Source organism: Bison bison, unplaced genomic scaffold (assembly GCF_000754665.1).
Source record: "Bison bison bison isolate TAMUID 2011002044 unplaced genomic scaffold, Bison_UMD1.0 scf7180017864376, whole genome shotgun sequence".
NCBI classification, from domain to species: Eukaryota; Metazoa; Chordata; class Mammalia; order Artiodactyla; family Bovidae; genus Bison; species Bison bison.
In genome coordinates, this window is record NW_011494948.1 from 11,993,353 (window position 1) to 12,012,571 (window position 19,219).

Here is a 19,219-nt window from a genome sequence, read left to right on the forward strand (position 1 = left end):
TGACTTGCTTCTAACTAATAGAATATGGCAAACATAATGGGGTTACCACTCACCACTCCCTTGATTAGGTTCCATGATATGGCGAAACTGGGGGCTGTTACTCCCAAGATCACATTATATAAAACTTTCTTAGCAGACTAGAGTGAGAGGGATTCTCCTGCTGGTCTATGAGAAGCAAGCTGCCATGTTGTGACTGTCTTAGGAGGGGGCTGAGTGTCAGGGGTGGCCTCTAGGATCTAAGCGTAGCCAGTGGCCAACAGCCAGTAAGAAGCCAGGGCCATCAGTCAAAACTACCACAGAGAAGTGAAATTTTATCAGCAACCCGAGGGAGCCGGGGAGCACACTCATCCCCACTGATGTTTCCTGATAAACAAGGCAGCCTGCCAATACCTTGAGTTGAATGTCGCCTTATGAGACCCTGAACAGAGGCCTCAGTTAAGTTGTGCCTGGACATCTAACCTGCAAAAACTGTGAGGTCATAAATCTGTGGCTTGAAGTCACTAACTTTATGGAATCTTGATACACAGTGAAAAATTAATACAATATGGCTATTTGTTCCCCAGCCAGAGCTCCTATTTCAAGCATATCACTGTCTGCTGGAATCAAAAGGCCATTTGACTTTATCATTTTTGGCTCTTTTACCTGGAAGCAGGAGGTAGATGGGGAAAACCTGTCAAATCTTTTCAGCTTAGGATGGAGTCCCCTGAACCCCTCAGGGAGTGGTAGGACAGGTCCACTTGGTGCTGAGACTAAGATCTCTTTGAAACATGTCACAGTGAAGAGCACTTGGCACAGTGCCTGGAACTTTGTAAGGGCTCAAGAAATGTCACTCTCCTTCTCTTCCCAGTGGTCTGCAGCCCTGCCTCAGGGTATCTCAGGTGCTTACCCAGCAATTCCTCCACAGATAAGGCCTCCAGGGAAAAGTCCCACTACAAGACCCTCCCCACAGCAATCTCTTAGTTCTGTCTGCTCTGAAAACCTGATGAAGCAGAGGCTCATGATGCTAGTCCACAAAGGATTGTGTACTTTTCAAATAGCAGGAACCATTCTCTGCTCCTGGGATGTAATTGCCTGCCTTCCCAGGGCACACTGTGAGACTTCTGGTACCTTCTAATACCCAGTGTGGAGGTGGGAGATGTTCGCTGTCCCATCTCATGGGTTCTTAGGGATGCTGACTGCGTATCACGGCTCTGTCTTAAAACACCTCCCTGCTGCTTCCCACTCTGCAGGGGCAAACAGAGCTTTGCTACCATGGAAAGAAGTGTTTTATAAATACCATTGTTTGGGTTGAGAGTAGCATGCTTCCCCGGTACAGCTGCATATTTGTATAAATCAGTAGAAAAAACATACCCTTTCCTTTCCTCAGATCAGATCAGATCAGTCGCTCAGTCATGTCCGACTCTTTGCGACCCCATGAATTGTAGCGCACCAGGCCTCCCTGTCCATCACCAACTCCCAGGGTGACAAAATACAGCCTTGAGGTACTCCCTTTCCTATTTGGAACCAGTCTGTTGTTCCATGTCCAGTTCTAACTGTTGCTTCCTGACCTGCATACAGATTTCTCAAGAGGCAGATCAGGTGGTCTGGTATTCCCATATCTTTCAGAATTTTCCACAGTTGATTGTGGTCCACACAGTCAAAGGCTTTGGCATAGTCAATAAAGCAGGAGTAGATGTTTTTCTGGAACTCTCTTGCTTTTTCCATGATCCAGCAGATGTTGGCAATTTGATCTCTGGTTCCTCTGCCTTTTCTAAAACCAGCTTGAACATCAGGAAGTTCACGGTTCACATATTGCTGAAGCCTGGCTTGGAAGATTTTGAGCATTACTTTACTAGCATGTGAGATGAGTGCAATTGTGCAGTAGTTTGAGTATTCTTTGGGATTGCCTTTCTTTGGGATTGGAATGAAAACTGACCTTTTCCAGTCCCGTGGCCACTACTGAGTTTTCCAAATTTGCTGGCATATTGAGTGCAGCACTTTCACAGCATCATCTTTCAGGATTTGGAATAGCTCAACTGGAATTCCATCACCTCCACTAGCTTTGTTTGTAGTGATGCTTTCTAAGGCCCACTTGACTTCACATTCCAGGATGTCTGGCTCTAGGTCAGTGATCACACCATCGTGATTATCTGGGTCATGAAGATCTTTTTTGTACAGTTCTTCTGTGTATTCTTGCCATATCTTCTTAATATCAGTACCTTCTAACATTTAACTCCAAAAATAAAAACTGCAAATGTTTGAAGATATTTGCATATGTCCTAATTACCATATAAATCTTTTACCCCTTTAATAATTGTTAGTGTGCAAGACTGGGGACCAGATTGCTCACGGTGCAGGGAGCATCAGAGGGTTCATCTCAGACATGCAGATATTCTGAGATTTCATCTGGAAAAATTAGGCCATTATACACAATCATCACAGGTTGCTAATGTGAAATATATGCTAAAGTGTTATTTATCACATACATTTCATTGCAAGTATTAAGTCCCAAATCTAACTTAGTGTGATTTGGGGATTGATGTTCCTATTCCAATTGTAATCTCTCTAAAAGACTTAACAAATGTAGTTGATATAATTCAGACTTAATTTTTTGTTCCAACTAAAGATATCATTGAGCTTTGATAAATAATAAGGAGGTAAATAGATTTTTAGCTCTTGGTGAACCTTTTTATGCAGTGGTCATCATCTACATTTTTTCCCCAGCCAAAGTGGGCAAAGGGAGCAAAGGAACTAACACTGAGTTGAGTGCCTGCTTCGATTACATGTATCACCTCATTTCACCATCACTACACTTCTGTCACTAAGTATTAGCATCTCTCGCTTTACCCAGGCACGGTGAGGGTGAGGTCAGCCTGCTCTTCTTGGAAAAGCTGCAGTCTGAACCCTGTCCCTGTATTCCTTTGACAACACGTGTCCTTGCACTAATTAGTAGGCAGTGGTAATAGATTTCATCACAGGAAATGCAAGTTCAATTTTTTTATCTTCAAAAAGAGGCTGTATTTTCACATCTAAATATATCACTTTGATCCTCTTAATTTTACCAGTGTTTATTCACAGTATCTGTTGTATTTAGTAATTAATTTCCATAATGAAATTTATTAACTTTCTACAATAAGGGAGAGTAAATTACCTTAAGACCCATACACATAAAGCAGATCATTAGGAAAGAGTCTGGCTGTTGTCTTCATTCTTGTAGAAACAAAAACGGAGTAAAGAGGGGGTTAAAAATAGAACAAAGTTAAAATATTTATATTGGAGGTTTAAAGTTCTAAGACTTACTGGTTTTGATCTCAGTGATGGTTTTGCAAAGGACAAGTTTATTTGGTTTTGAAATTTTACATCGAGGCTCTGTGTACACTGGGATAGATACCACGTACTTATTTACAAGTGACCTGTTTCACTTATCCTAGTGGTTCGAGGGCACGTAAAAGAGACTGTTAGATCTGAAAGGAATTATGAAAATCAGGTAAGACTGAAAATCAGTCTTCTCAGGTTCAAGGTGAGGAAGCAGAGGTCCAAAGTTTAGGTGGCTCATCCAAGGTCACACAGGTGGAGAGATCTCTAGTCTCTTCACTCTGGGGCAGTGCTCATCTTACTTCCTGAATCACAGCAAGTATCACACTCCCTCACCTCTGCATTTTCAAACACCTAGCAAGTGTAAATATAGCTGGAGCTCTGCGTCTTGCTGCTGACATGTCTTAATTTGACCTATTTTAATGAAGAAGTAATAGAGCAGCCAGAGTCGGAGTGGCATTATGGGAGGACATTCGGCTTTTGAGACACAGCAAGGGTTCGGTTTTTCCTCAGCTTCTTGTTGCTTCGTGTCCTTGGGCGACTGCATCATTTCTTTCTGCTTCGTTTTCCTTATCTGGAAAATGAGAGAAGCCAAAGCTGTCTCTCGTGTTTGGGGGGGGATTAAAGAGATTATGTATGTGAATTTCACATAGTAGATATTACTGAAATGATAGCTATGGGATGAAATGCCATCATGATCTTCAGTTATTCAAAGATATTTCAGGGATTTTTCTAAATTTTCAGAACAGATGGTAGCATTTATGAAGACTAGTACAAATCATTGAGCATTTGTCTGATAAAACTCTCTGCTCTTTGAGGCAGCTTGATTTGTTTTCTGTAACGTAGGTAGAGATGAGAAAAGAAGTCAGTCCTTTAAAGAAGTGAAAGGCTTCCAGAAAATTTATTCCCTGATGGATGCTAAATCCATTAGGTTTCCGCTCTCGGTTAGAAGACAAGGATGTGGCTTGGAATTTTGTGGCCGTATCTTCTGCCTGAGTGTGTCAGCTGCCTTCATCAACACTAGCCAGGGTGGGGGTGGCTTTTTTTCCTCCCTGTTGTGACAGACACCCTGTCAATATGTTTCCTTATTTGGAATATCCCAGTTGAATAGAGAAAGAAGCTACTCTTGAGAGCATTCTACAGCACTTTAAAACAGATTGTACTTTTTATGATTTATGAAAGGTTTCTTTGTAAACACCGCTGTCATGATCATTTGGTGGGAGGAGAAAGATGAGGTGCAGACTCTGCCCTCATCCCTGTCCCTTGCAGTGAACACTCACATTCACCACCCTGCTTGACTTCAGTCCCTTTTCTGTGCTCATGTTTGTGCTGGGACTCTTCATTCCCCTCCCTGTTTCAAAGAGACTGCTTATTTCCAGAGCTACAGAAATTCTACTTGCTGTAAACCTTGATTTTGAATCCTAGTTCAGTTCAGTTCAATTGAGTCGCTCAGTCCTAGATAATGAAACTAAAAAAAACCCCCGACATCAGGACTCTCTTTTCCGCCCGGCCCCTCGCCCCCGACCCCATCCCTGCCTAGGTAAAAGAGCACTCCATCTTCTGCCATCTCTTTCTTTGGGACCAAACTCCTTTAGAACACACCACGTTTTCTTGTCCTCACAAGCTTGGGGTCCACTTGTCCTGACATTTTATGAAACCTTTCTAGAAAAGCAATCTCTGCAAGGTTTAATATCTGTCAAAGCCTCAGTGCTCATATGAGTGTGCTGCATGCTGTTTCAGAGCTGTAAAAGGAAAACTACTGTATTTTCTCTATGCTCTGCCTGCAGACACTTCTGACACTAGATGTGTATGTGTATGTTTTTCTCCCCATACCAGCCAGTTCTCTGACTACCCGGGATCGTATAGTTCAACTCAGTTCTGACACTGTCCATCTGGAGTTGGCATCAGATAAGCTAAGGACTCAGTCCTCCCACAAGACCCCCTATTTCAGGTGCCAGTCCCAAGCCTGAGCCTCTAGTGCTTCTGACCACCTCTGTGGGCTTGCTAATTTGCTAAAATGACTCCTGGAACTCAGAAAAACACTTGTTTAATGTTTACCCATTTATTATAAAGGATGCAACTGAGGAACAGCCAAATGGAGGAGATGGATAGGGTCAGTGTAGGGAAGAAGCTTCAGTAATTGTGAGAAAATTAGACTGTTCGAAGTCACCCAGTTTATGATAGCTTTATTATAAAAAGCCCTCAGAAAATAATACCAACAGTGATAAGATCCTTCTTTCAGATTGCTCCAAAGACTCTTCAGCACTCACTGGGCAGGGGTCTTCCTGAGCTCAACCACACAATTTGTCCCATGTGACTTGATAAGGCGTCCCCTGGCATAGTGGTCATTCAGTTCAGTTCCGTTCAGTCTCTTAGTCGTGTCCGACTCTTTGCAATCCCATGGACTGCAGCATGCCAGGCTTCCCTGTCCATCACCAACTTCTAGAGCGTACTCAAACTCATGTCCATTGTGTCGGTGATGCCATCCAACCATCTCATCCTCTGTCATCCCCTAATCCTGCCTTCAATCTTTCCCAGCATCAGGGTCTTTTCCAGTGAGGCGGTTCTTCACATCAGGTGGCCAAAGTGTTGGAGCTTCAGCTTCAGCGTCAGTCCTTCCAATGAATTTTCAGGACTGATCTCCTTTAAGATTGACTGGTTTGATCTCCTTGCTGTCCAAGGGACTCTTCAAGAGTCTTTTCCAACACCACAGTTCAAAAGCATCAATTCTTCGGCAGTCAGCTTTCTTTATAGTCCAACTCTCAAATCCATAAATGACTACTGGAAAAACCATCACTTTGACTAGATGGGCCTTTGTTGGTAAAGTAATGTCTCTGCTTTTTAATATGCTGTCTAGGTTGGTCATAGCTTTTCTTCCAAAGAGCAAGCATCTTTTAATTTCATGGCTGCAGTCACCATCTGCAGTGATTTTGGAGCCCAATTAGGAGAATATTAAAGGAGTAAGCACAGCATGTCAGGAGGGCAGTGTCATGCATTTGCTTCAATGATGGTTCTCTCAGCAGTTTAGAAAGCAGTTGGGGGTTATTTCTGGCTCTTCAAAGGAGTCTAAATTCTGTCTTTGCCTCTAGTAACATAGGAGAACTTGGGCAGATTTTCCTGTCTCCTTGAGTCTCTACCTCCTCACCTTGTGAATGTAGCTCAGTCCTCTCTCCACAATCGGAATGATGCAGTGAGACCCACAGGCTGGTGATAGTTGTGAAGATGAAGTTTAAATTGTTTAGGTAAAGCTCCTGATTGATGGTGACTCTAATTAAAGCTACCTACCAAATATATTTGGTAATCTCACCTACCAAATATAAAGCCAGATGAAAAAGAAAACTTGTAGAATTTTGTTTAATCTTGATTTTGGGGTAATTTTCTTCCCCTTCTCTCTTTTATCTAATGGCCTAGCCTTCAAGATTCCAGGTGTTTCCTTATTTATTATGACTGAGTAGTATGCATGTTATGAATGTATATATACATACCAAAAAAAATTCTTACTTATATGTGAAATCTAAGGAAACCAGACTTATAGAAACAGAGATCAGATTGTTGCCAGAGGTGGGGGGTGGGAAAAAAGTATTAGTCACTCAGTCATGTCTAACACTTTTGCAACCCCACAGACTGTAGCCTGCCAGGCTCCTCTATCAATGGGATTCTCTAGTCAAGAATACTGGAGTGGGTTGCTATTCCCTTCTCCAGGGGATCTTCCTGACCCAGGGATTTAACCTGGCCAAGGTACAAACTTTTGGTTATAAGTAAGTTCTAAGGATGTAATGTATAGCTTGATAACCATAGTTAACAGTACCACATGATTTGAATTATTTTCAATACCATATTGAAAGTTGCTAAGAGAGTTGGGTGTCCTTAAAGTTCTTGTAAGAAGAAAAAACTTGTAACTGTGTGAGGATACATATTCCTGTAGTGATCATTTCATGATATATGCATATATCAAATTATTATGTTGTATACTTTGAACTATTCAGTGTTATAGGCCAATTATATCTCAGTAAAACTGGGAAAGAAAAAACAAAGATCCAGGTATTTCAGATAATCTACCATCTTTTGGGCTTAAGACCCATGTATTTAGTTGTATGTTTAGTCCAATCTTGTGGATATTCTGTTAGACTTTGTACCTGCTGAAATTGAAACGCCTCTATACATCCTCCCCCGAGTCTCCCCAGGATCATGTCAATTTTTTATCATCCCCTAGCCAGGTATTCAGTCTAGAGATTGGAATGCAGTGTATTCTCAAACTTGGTGTATGTTAGAATCACCTAAGGAATTTTAAAAACTATAGATGGTTACACCGATTACTCAGACATCTGGGAGTAGGACACAAACATCAAGGATTTTTTTTTTTTCTCCCCTGAGCTTTTCATTGAGCTACAATATAAGAAAGTATAGTGCTCAGATCCTAAGTGTATAGTTCAGTGAATTATTGCAAACTGATACTGTCATGTAAAGATACCCAGTCTAAGAAATTGTACACTGCTGGCCTCCCACGAGTGCCCGTCCAGGTGCGAGCTGCCCTGACTTCTAATGCCATACAGTTCTTTCAGTTTTAGTGTTGCTTAAATGGAATCATGGAGCATGTACTCTGCAGATCTGGCTCCTTTTGCTCAACTTTATATTTGTCTTTGCTGTATATAGGTGTAGTACTTTCATTCTCGTTGCTGTTCCATTGTGAGAATAGAGCACAATTTATTTATCTGTTTTCTCACTGATAAACATTTGGGTATTCCTATTTTCTGGCTATTTTGAATAGCCCATTTTTGTAGATGATCTGATTTCTGATAGATATATGCCTTTAAGTAGAATTGCTGGGGCATAGGGTATCTTTTCCGGAGAAGGCAGTGGTGACCCACTCCAGTACTCTTGCCTGGAAAATCCCATGGATAGAGGAGCCTGGTAGGCTGCAATCCATGGGGTCGTGAAGAGTCGGACACGACTGAGTGACTTCACTTTGACTTTTCACTTTCATGCATTGGAGAAGGAAATGGCAACCCACTCCAGTGTTCTTGCCTGGAGAATCCCAGGGACAGGGGAGCCTTGTGGGCTGCTGTCTATGGGGTCGCGCAGAGTCGGACATGACTGACGTGACTTAGCAGCAGCAGCAGCAGGGTGTCTTTTCAGCTTTTGTAGATAGATAGTGCTAAGTTGTTTTCCAAAATGTTCTCCCAATTCTTACTCCCACCAGCAAAACTTGAGAGTTCCAGTTCATCTACATCCTCTGAACTCTTGATATTTTTTAAGTTTTTTTTCTTTTTTTCTGCTTTAACCATTATTGTGGGTATGTTTCAATGTGTGAATAAGGAAGTTGAGCCCCTTTCAAATGCTTATTAGATATTTGAATATCTTCTTTTGTGAACTGTCTGTTCAAACTTCTTGCCCACTTAAAAAACTGGATTATCTTTTTCTTAATGATTTATATGAGGTTTTTTTTTTCCTTTTAATGTTTTGGATACAAGTCCTGTTTTGAATACATGTATTCTGAGTATCTTAACTCTTTTTTTTTTTTTTTTTTGGTTGCCTTTTAATTCTTTCTGATGATTTCTTTTGAATAGAAGTACTCAATTTTAACACAGTCCAATTTAGAAATATTTTTCTTTATGACAGAGTGTTTTTGTGCCCTGTTTTAAGACATCTTTGCTTACTCTACAGGTCAGAAATGTGTTCTCCTATATCTTTTTTTAAAGGTTGTACTATGTTGGGGTCCATAATTAGATCTGCAGAATTAATTTTACATATAGCATGAGGTGGAGTTAAGAGTCACGGTTTTTTCTTATGGAATCTAGTTGACCCAGTACCACCTTTGAAGGAATCAATAGTTTAAAACCTCCTCAGGCAATTCTAATGGGCGCCATTAATTTGCTTTGCCCTAACACCAGCTTAAATGCCCCTCTTCCTCTTCACACTTAATCAATTACTTGGTCCTGTTAGTGCTACCCACCACAGGACTCTAAAGTTCATTTCCTTCCCCCTTCTCTGTTTCCTTAGGACTCATCTATTAAATTATAGTGTTCTCATGGGTCTCCCTGCTTCCAGTGGCTTCCCATTTGGGGAAGACCCTTCCCACATCCCACTTTTCCTACAATGATGATGGGAATCTTTTCCCCGAAATCTAAATTTAGTTTAATTTGAATTAAAGCCCTTTTGACTGTCTAGATGTTAAATAACTCTCTGTCAGCAACCTTCGATAGGAGAATCTCAGCTCCTTAGCTTGCAGTTCAGGGCCCTTCACTACCTGGTTCCTACTCACCTTGTTCTCTTTGACCTTGCACCTCAGCCACAGACACTTTGGAGTTTCCAGATGGGCCAGGTATTTCCATATGCCTTTGCTCACACTCTGCAGATGCCTAGAGTGGCTGTTCCCATCCCGCTCCCTTTACAGCTCACTCCTCCAGAAACCCAGCTGGAGTGTCACCTGTTTCCCAAGTCTTCCCGGCCTTAATCTTCTGGCAGAGTTCATTGCTCTATCCTGTGATGTGAATACGTTGTATCTTTACTCAGAGTATGCCCTGAATCTGCCTGGAATCATAGTGAGTAAAGCGTGCTATCACTTTCCAACTAGACAGTAAGCTCATGAGGACAGAGACTGGACCTTATTTCTCTTAGAGTCTCTCTGTCGTAGTCCTGTTCAGACAATAAATGTTTTGTTCATTTAATTAGTGAAAAAAATCTTTAGAAAGCTGATTTTTAGGAAATACCTCTTCAATCAGGGCTTCCCTGATAGCTCAGTTGGTAAAGAATCCACTTGCTTTGCGGGAGGCCCTGGTTCGATTCCTGGGTCAGGAACATCCCCTGGAGAAGAGAAAGGCTTCCCCCTCTAGTATTCTGGCCTGGAGAATTCCATGGGGTCACAAAGAGTCAAACACGACTGAGTGAGTTTCATTTTCACTTCACTCAGGGAATACAAATTCATAATTTTTCTGTAATGGGGGATACATAATTGTTTCCAGTTCCCCTATGTATTGATTTTTATTTATCTTTTTTTATCCCCTTAGGGCTTATAATTTAGCATAGGAGCCCTCTTTTGTTGGAAAAAATGAGAGCCTCTGTCTTGATTTTGGGAGATTGTGTGATCAGCTTCTTACCATTTTCCCATAAAGCAGGATTTCATGGTGTAGTTGAGAGATGACTTGCTTCCTGTGACCCAGTTTTAATAATAAGAGGGAAAAGGAAATGAGGTCCCACCCTTCTGCACTTTAAAGAGTGAAGTCAGGAGACATGAAAAGACCCAGCAGCCTCGCGAATCTTAAAATCTGGTTGTATGTAAGGGAAACATCAGCCAGATTGCCATCAACATGACCTGCTCTCCCAAATCATCCTTTCAGACCTCAGAGTTTCTGTGTAGTTAGATCTTATCAGCAGCCTTTCACTCTGTTCAGAGCACAATAGGAGACTGTTGTGCTTTTGAACAGGGAAGTCTTTTCTAAGGATTAGAAGAAATGATGTATACAGAAAATGATATAAAAAGTCAGAATTTTTAAATAAAATCATTCAGCCCACAGTTAGTAAGTGCCTACTATATGTTTGGCCCTGGCTAGAATTCAGTAGGATGTAGTTTCTCAGCTTGGAGCAGCAAACAGACATGCAGAAGAGAGAGAAATAAAGTATCATGTGAGCTAGCAGTGTATATACAGGGCATGGTGGAGATATAACATGAGGGAAGGGTCATGTCTACTCAGAGGCAGTAGAGGTAAAGGGTAATTGGGAACGACTGTAGAAAAGGTGTGCCTGGTATTGTGTTGAGCAAATAGGGAGGGAAGGTCATTCTAAGAAGATGGACAGTCCTAGCAACTTAAGAAAACTGCTGAATTTTCCTGTGGCTGAAGGCTTTCTTGGAGAATTCTTTTATCTAAGAAGAATCACCTTATGTAGAGAACTTGGAAAAGTTTTAGTAATTATCCAACTGTCTCCTTTTTTTCACCTTTTTATCAGTGAAGAAGCTGAGACTCAGAGAGGTAAAGTAATTCACACAAAATCCCACAGGGAACTTACTGGCATGTCTGATATTCATAAAAATAGGCAACATTTATTGAATATTTATCATGTACCAACATTGTGACATACATTATATCATCTAATCCTTACATCATCCTAACCCAAGAAGGGGGAAGTACTGTTTTACCGATGAGGAAACTGAGGCCCAAATCATCCAGCAAGAAATATAGCCAGAATTTGGACTCAGACAATCTGACTCCAAAGTCTGTGTCTTAATCCCACCTTGTTAAACTGACTGTCCTTTCTAGTGTTCTTCCCACTTCAGTTCAGTTCAGTCGCTCAGTCATGTCTGACTCTTTGTGACCCCTTGAACTGCAGTATGCCAGGCCTCCCTGTCCATCACCAACTCCCAGAGTCTACCCAAAATCATGTCCATTGAGTCAGTGATGCCATCCAACCATCTCATCCTCTGTAGTCCCCTTCTCCTCCTGCTCTCAATTTTTCCCAGCATCAGGGTCTTTTCAAAAGAGTCAGCTCTTTGCATCAGGTGGCCAAAGTATTGGAGTTTCAGCTTCAACATCAGTCCTTCCAATGAACACCTATGACTGATCTCCTTTAGGATGGACTGGTTGTATCTCCTTGCAGTCCAAGGGACTCTCAAGAGTCTTCTCAAACACCACAGTTCAAAAGCATCAATTCTTCGGCGCTCAGCTTTCTTTATAGTCCAACTCTCACATCCATACATGACCACTGGAAAAGTTCTTCCCACTATAAGCAGCTAACTCCCACCTACAGTTGTTTTCTTTTATGTCTGTCCTGAAAACAGAGTTGTGGAATTAAAATATTTATGGTCATTTTATTGACTTATTTTCAGGGCTCTATCAAGGATAGATCATAAATTTTTGTTAGTTTAGATAGTAGACCATCAGCCACCGCATTGGTCAGAATTCAGTAAGAGAAGCAAAGCCATAGTGGATACTATGGACTAAGAGATTTATTAAAGGAACTAGAGCTTATATATTTGTAGAAAGAGCTGAGTAAGTAAAGGTAAAAAAAAGTGGGGTTAAGGATCAGAGAAAGTTCACTGACCAGCCCTGACCCAGGCAAACAAACCTCTGGGAATCTGGAGGGTGGGCAGGCCCAGCTCTGGCAGCAGCACTGCAAAGGGCAGCTGGCATGGAAGGAGCTGTGGAAGCTGGTTGGCTCTTTTGCCCCCTCTGTGAGTCTGCAGCACAGTCTTGTGGTGGGCCTGGGGGCACTCTTGGTCACCAGAATCGACATTCTCAACATTTGAGAAGAGGAGCTAGGTACAGAGTATGACCTCAAGGACACACTGGAACTGGGGTTCATCCTAGGCTCGCGTGTGTGGCTGCTGCTTCACTTTTGCCTCCCAGATCTTGTACAGCCTCACTTTGGAGCAGCTCTAGCTTGGAAACATTCAGGGAAGAGGCTCTGGGAAATATAGTTTCCCCTACAACCAGGTTGGTGGTGGGACACTCCACGCACACGTGTGCATGCACACGCGCACGTGCACACACACACACTCCCCTAGAAAAAGAACACAGAAGGTAGAAAGGGGTGCCTTCGCCTGTCTCCAGTGCCTATGGGGTGTGTGTGTGTGTTCTAGTTACTCTTCTGGCTGTTTATCACTGAATCTTGATAACTGCTTTCAGAAAGAATTGATGTTCAGGGATACATATCTAGCAAGATTTGAAGCCTGGATTTTTTTCCTTTGTTCGAATGAGCCAAAACTAATGTGTATTTTAATGTACTATGCTGCTTTTCATGAGAGACAAGATCTAATGGTTTGTTTTTCTGTTCATTTGAATTAATAAGTGAATTTTTTAAAATTTAGATTTAGCAGAAGTTCTGGGTTTTCCACATTCCAGTTAGTTACCATGCTGGTTACTTAGGAGAGACTGAGCAGTGACTCATAGGGACACCACTTTTAGGTCAGAGGAGAATAAGTCCATCTGGCAGCGTGACGAGAGCTTCTGTTTTACTCTCAGCAGAGCTTTGACTTCCCTTCGGCTGTGCCCAGAATTAAAAAGCGCGTCAAGGGATGCTGCGGATGACGCTTTAGAGTCAGGAGCTGATTTGATTGAGCTTTGGCTGCCCCTATTTCTTTTCCTAAACAGATAATCTGGATTTTTGAGGACAAAAAAGAAACTGCCCTCCCCACCCCCTTTCTTAGCAGAAGGCAAAGCAGCGGAAGCCCTCTGGGGGATGCATCAGCCTTTCTGATCACCCTGATGTCACTTCCTGCTGTTTCAGTTCACCTGATGCCTTTCCTTCCAGAAATCACCTACATGTGGACTCACTGAGACCTTGCCTCTGAGGGTTTTTTCCTTGATGGCATTTCACCTGTTAATCCTCATGAACTTCTCTCTTCCTAGCCAATTCTCTTTGCACCACTGAATATGGTTTTCAGTAGAACTTTTTAGTGGAAAGACCCATGAGGTTAGAGTAGTGCCTGGACTATGAAGATACTGTGAGTATTGTTTATCCAGTTCCACGACTAAATTAGGTCTCCTGCTGGAAAAGGAAGTGGGAAATATGTTAAATTTAGTTCTTCATAATGGAAGTAATATATGCTCATATAATTAAAATATAAAATGGTTTTTTAAAGCTTTTAAAAATAATTTATTTAGTTCTTTTTGGCTGTACCGGGTCTTCATTTCTGTGCATAGGCTTTCTCTATTTGTGGCGAGCAGCATCTGCTTATGGAAACCACGGCCATGATCATGTATGAATTTCCAAGGTAGTCTGTTTATGCATTTATTCTTTCCTTCAGCAGTCAGGGTTACACATCTGCTGCATGTACCGCTTTATGCTAATTCTGTCTAGGAGATATGCAGAGCAACATACCAGTATCCTGCTTTCACGGGCCAGGGGAGAAGTTGCTATTAAGAAGCTGTTACTGCAATAAACTTAGTGGGGGCAACTTGAACTAGAATAGTGAAGGTGAGACAGTAAAGATGGGGGCCGAGTTACAGAGATGGTAACGATTTGAAAGAAAAACTAAAGGTATGGCAAACATAAAGATAATATGGAGAAAAGGAGTTAGGCAATGGCACCAGTACTCTTGCCTGAAAAATCCCATGGATGGAGGAGCCTGGTGGGCTGCAGTCCATGGGGTCGCTGAGGGTTGGACACGACTGAGTGACTTCACTTTCAGTTTTCACTTTCATGCATTGGAGAAGGAAATGGCAACCCACTCCAGTGTTCTTGCCTGGAGAGTCCCAGGGACTGGGGAGCCTGGTGGGCTGCCGTCTATGGCGTCGCACAGAGTCAGACACGACTGAAGCGACTTAGCAGCAGCAGACAAGAGAAAGGTGCCTAGGAGCACATCCAACTTGGTGATGCTATCTAGACTGAGATTATAGGAATTCTAATGTCTTCAATTTGTAATTTTCAGGCTTCCTCTCTGTTTCTTAAAGTACTGCTTTTAAAAATCATTTAAAAACCCTTGTTAACACTTAAAAATGGTTAATTTAGTGCTCATTTTGGTAGCATATGTACTAAAATTGAAACAACACAGAAAAGATTAGCATGGCCCCTATACAAGGATGACACGCAAATTTGTGAAGCAAAAAAAAAAGTTTAGAGATCTGATGATGTTTTTCAAGAACACAGAAGCTTACTAATCTGAGAGTCTTAAAAATACTTAATAGTTGTGAATAAATTTAAAAGCCCATTTCTCCAAATATATGGATCACTAGGTAAATATTTTCATTTGAAGAAATAGATAAACTAACAGAATAGATAAACTAACAGAACATGGTTTTCTTCCCCCCTAGCATGAAAATGTAGAACATATTTAAGATATTCTTAAGTACTTAGTGGAAGAATAAAGTTCTTCACAATTGAACGACATTCAAAATGATGAATCTGGAAATCAGCTACAGTATATTTAACTATTACAATTACTCCAGGTAATTACTTACCAGAAGACAGCTCTCAGCAGAACCAAGATATAAGCACAAATCAGTAACCAGCTTTCCTAAAAGGAATAAATCTTTAGAGTGTGAAATGGTCAAAACAGGATTTGAAAGGATTAACCACCATGTGTGGTTTCCTTACTCTGTTTGTTTCATCTCCATTTATCTTCTTTCCTTCTACTCATGTGCTCCCTCTTACTGTCTGGCGTCTGCTTAGTTCAGTTTTCTTCGTGCTGCTCTTATTCCTTCTCTGTGTTCCCCTGATACCGTGTGTGTGGTGCATTTATCATATTTGCTGCCCCTGTTGTGTATCTGATGCCTCACTGTACTATGAGTACATTGTCAGGGACTCTGTCTTTCCTGGATTTCAAATAAGGCTTATTGTAGAAAAATCTTTGAATATAAACTCTAATGATATTATTCCCCCAAAAAAATGTGTTTTCATATGACATTTTCAGTTTTTAAAACTATGTATGATACACTTTTCTATGAGGAGTAAAGAAAATGTGAATTTTATATTCTTATATTTTTCCAAGTACCACCAGGCTTTGCACATTGCTATTAGCAGGACTCACTGCTAATCATTATGTGACTCAAAGTTTAAAGATGCTTCTCCCCCAAAACCTTCTTTGCAGGGCCCACCCATACAAACTAGGGTGTTGCTATATTTTTGTGACTTGCTATAATCTCCCTGCATGACATTCAGTATATATGCTTCACTCTAATTGCTTTTAAAATAGATGGTACCTTGTAAGCTTTGTTAAGGTAGAGACCATAGGTGTCTTGTTCATTATAATATCCCTGGGACAGGCTTAGAAGGGGATCCTCTCATAATAATTCTCCTTGTCTCCAGATTCAACCTTTGAAGCCCAAAGTTTAAATAAAACCCTATTTGAACCTAATGTTCAAGATGAAATGTCAGCCACTAAATACTGGAAGTGTATGCATTAGCTGGGATTCTGTAAGGGGTTGCCCTGCAGATGGAATCCTACCTTAATATGCAGTCCCAACTCTGAAAATGAACCTGAAAAACCATAGCATCAAGTTAATCATTGGGTCTAACAGTGTCCTAATAAAGCTGTTTCTTCCATGAAAACTGGATTTACCTTCTAGGCACTTGTCCTATAAAAATAAAAGCAAAAAAGAAATTGAAATGCTGTCTTTGTGGCACAAAACTCATTTTCCGAAGCAGTTATGTTCAAGTGAAGTAATTAAGTCTTTTTAATGAACACAGTATTTCTGTTCTTCATGGGTCTGTTTACTGTCATAATCTTAGTAAAGAAGTGATTTTCCAAATAGTTCTATTTTATACGTGGTCTAAGTGAAACATGGCAGAAGGCCCACGTTGCAAGAATTAACAATGAATTTCCTACTTCAGTCCATAGGCTCCTAGAATTGAAATATAAAAGTGGAATCCTAGAACTTAGAGATCATATAACCCCATGGTTTTTAAGTGCTTTCCCAGGTCCACAGAAGAACTGCATGACCACAGCAGTGAAGAGAAGACATGGGAAGATGGGCAGGAGGACACAAAGATGGGACCTTCACCTGGAGAGCTTTGCTTTTGCTGTTAAGTTCCCCATGAGATTCTGAAAGAAAGGGAGAGTTTAGTGATGAAAAGGGCATGCTTGTGTTTTATCTGTGGACCAACCTGCACATATTATAGATGAGGACATTGGTGAAGGTACAGTTTTCAGTAGCTGAACTGGTTTAGAGTCTGCTCAAGGCCTGCTTCTCTACCCAGCCCTGTTTTTCCTACATCACACTGCCTACTTTGACAGTCTCTTATTTCTTTGCCTGCAGCTTCCAGAGCCAAACTCAGCATGATCAACACCATGTCGAAAATCCGTGGCCAGGAGAAAGGGCCAGGTTACCCCCAGGCAGAGGCACTGCTGGCAGAGGCCATGCTCAAGTTTGGAAGAGAGCTTGGAGATGACTGCAACTTTGGTAACGTGTGCTTCCTCACATTTTCAGTTTTCATTTGTCCTGGGGATCTTAGTGCCACTGGAAAAAGCCCTGCAGGAAATAATTAAGACCATTTTATATTTTGATACTCAGTTGTGGGTCTTGTACACATGGGCCCCTTATTTGTTTTCAGAGTTGCTTTGTCATTTTTAGTGTCATATGTCTTAGAAATTTTATTCACTTTCTTTCTTCCTCATAAGATCCCATCATTACCATAGCTGGCAGACACAGCCAGAGGCCTGGATGTTCACCACTGTGTGTGTCTGGCAGTGACTGAGCACTGGGACAGAGGGAGCTGCCGCACTCAGCGACGGGTCAACACCCCACTGCACAAGCTTTTTCTTAGCTTCTGCTCATCTGTGTAGGGTACCTAATGTGACACCCCTGGCGAATTCCTTTACCTCGCTCTCCCTGGACCCTCAGCTACCATACTAACCACCTTCTGTTTTCAGTCATTCACAATGTGTTGCTGCTACTGCTAAGTCGCTTCAGTCGTGTCCGACTCTATGCGACCCCATAGACGGAAGCCCACCAGGCTCGGCCGTCCCTGGGATTCTCCAGGCAAGAACACTGGAGTGGGTTACCATTTCCTTCTCCAATGCATGAAAGTGAAAAGTGAAAGGGAAGTCGCTCAGTCAGGTCCGACTCTTAGCGACCCCATGGACTATAGCCTACCAGGCTCCTCCATTCATGGGATTTTCCAGGCAAGAGTACTGGAGTGGGGTGCCATTGCCTTCTCTGTTCACAATGTGAGGTCACAGCAAATAACTGTCCTTCCTGATTGAGCCCTGCTCTCCCTTCCAAGTTTTTGCTGAATATATTGACCTTAAACAGATCTCCTCTAGGGGAGAGTGAGTACTTGGGATTTCCCTGGGCATCCAGTGGTTAAGAATCACTGCTTTCACTGCAGGGGTCATGGGTTTGATCCCTGATCAGGGAACTAAGATCTCACACTCCACGCAGTGTGGCCAAAAATAAATAAATAGATAAAAATAAAGAAGGCGCTAGTGGTAAAGAACCACCTGCCAATGCAGGAGATGTAAGAGACATGGGTTCAGTCCCTGGGTTGGGAAGATCCCCTGAGGAGGGCATGGCAACCCACTCCAGTATTCTTGCCAGGAGAATCCCAAGGACATAGGAGCCTGGCAGGCTACAGTCCATGGGGTCACAAAGAGTTGGACACAACTGAAGCGACTTAGCATGCACACACACAAGTACTTATGGAGGGCTTCCCAGGTGGCGCTAGTGGTAAAGAACCCACCTAGCAATACAGGAGACGTAAGACATGAGCTCAATCCCTGGGTCAGGAAGGTCCCCTGAAGGAGGGCATGGCAACCCACTCCAATATTCTTGCCTGGAGAATCCCATGGACAGAGGAGTCTGGCAGGCTGCAGTCCATGGGGTCACAAAGAGTCAGACACGGCTGAAATGACTTAGCACACATGCACAAGTACTTACAAAGGAGGGTTCAGTTCAGTTGCTCAGTCGTGTCTGACTCTTTGCGACCCCATGAACCGCAGCACGCCAGGCCTCCCTGTCCATCACCAACTACTGGAGTCTACACAAACCCATGTCCATTGAGTTGGTGATGCCATCCAACCATCTCATCCTCTGTTGTCCCCTTCTCCTCCTGCCCCCAATCCCTCCCAGCATCAGAGTCTTTTTCAATGAGTCAACTCTTCACATGAGGTGGCCAAAGTATTGGAGTTTCAGCTTTAGCATCATTCCTTCCAATGAACACCCAGGGCTGATCTCCTTCAGAATGGACTGGTTGGATCTCCTTGCAGTCCAAGGGACTCTCAAGAGTCTTCTCCAGCACCACAGTTCAGAAGCATCAATTCTTTGGCGTTCAGCTTTCTTCACATTCCAATTCTCACATCCATGCATGACCACTGGAAAAACCATAGCCTTGACTAGATAGACCTTTGTTGGCAAAGTCATGTCTCTGGTTTTGAATATGCTATCTAGGTTGGTCATAACTTTCCTTCCAAGGAGTAAGCATCTTTTAATTTCATGCCTACAGTCACCATCTGCAGTGATTTTGGAGCCCCCAAAATAAAGTCAGCCACTGT

At 42.2% G+C, this 19,219-nt stretch overlaps 1 protein-coding gene across 1 annotated transcript in view; it reads left to right on the forward strand.

Moving 5' to 3' along the window:
* SH3GL2 (SH3-domain GRB2-like 2) overlaps nucleotides 1-19,219 on the forward strand; it is a 146,559-nt gene that overhangs the window by 115,157 nt on the left and 12,183 nt on the right. Inside the window, exon 4 of the mRNA XM_010857054.1 lies at nucleotides 16,986-17,129. Coding sequence (XP_010855356.1) covers nucleotides 16,986-17,129 — 144 coding nt within the window. The remainder of the gene's footprint in view (nucleotides 1-16,985; nucleotides 17,130-19,219) is intronic.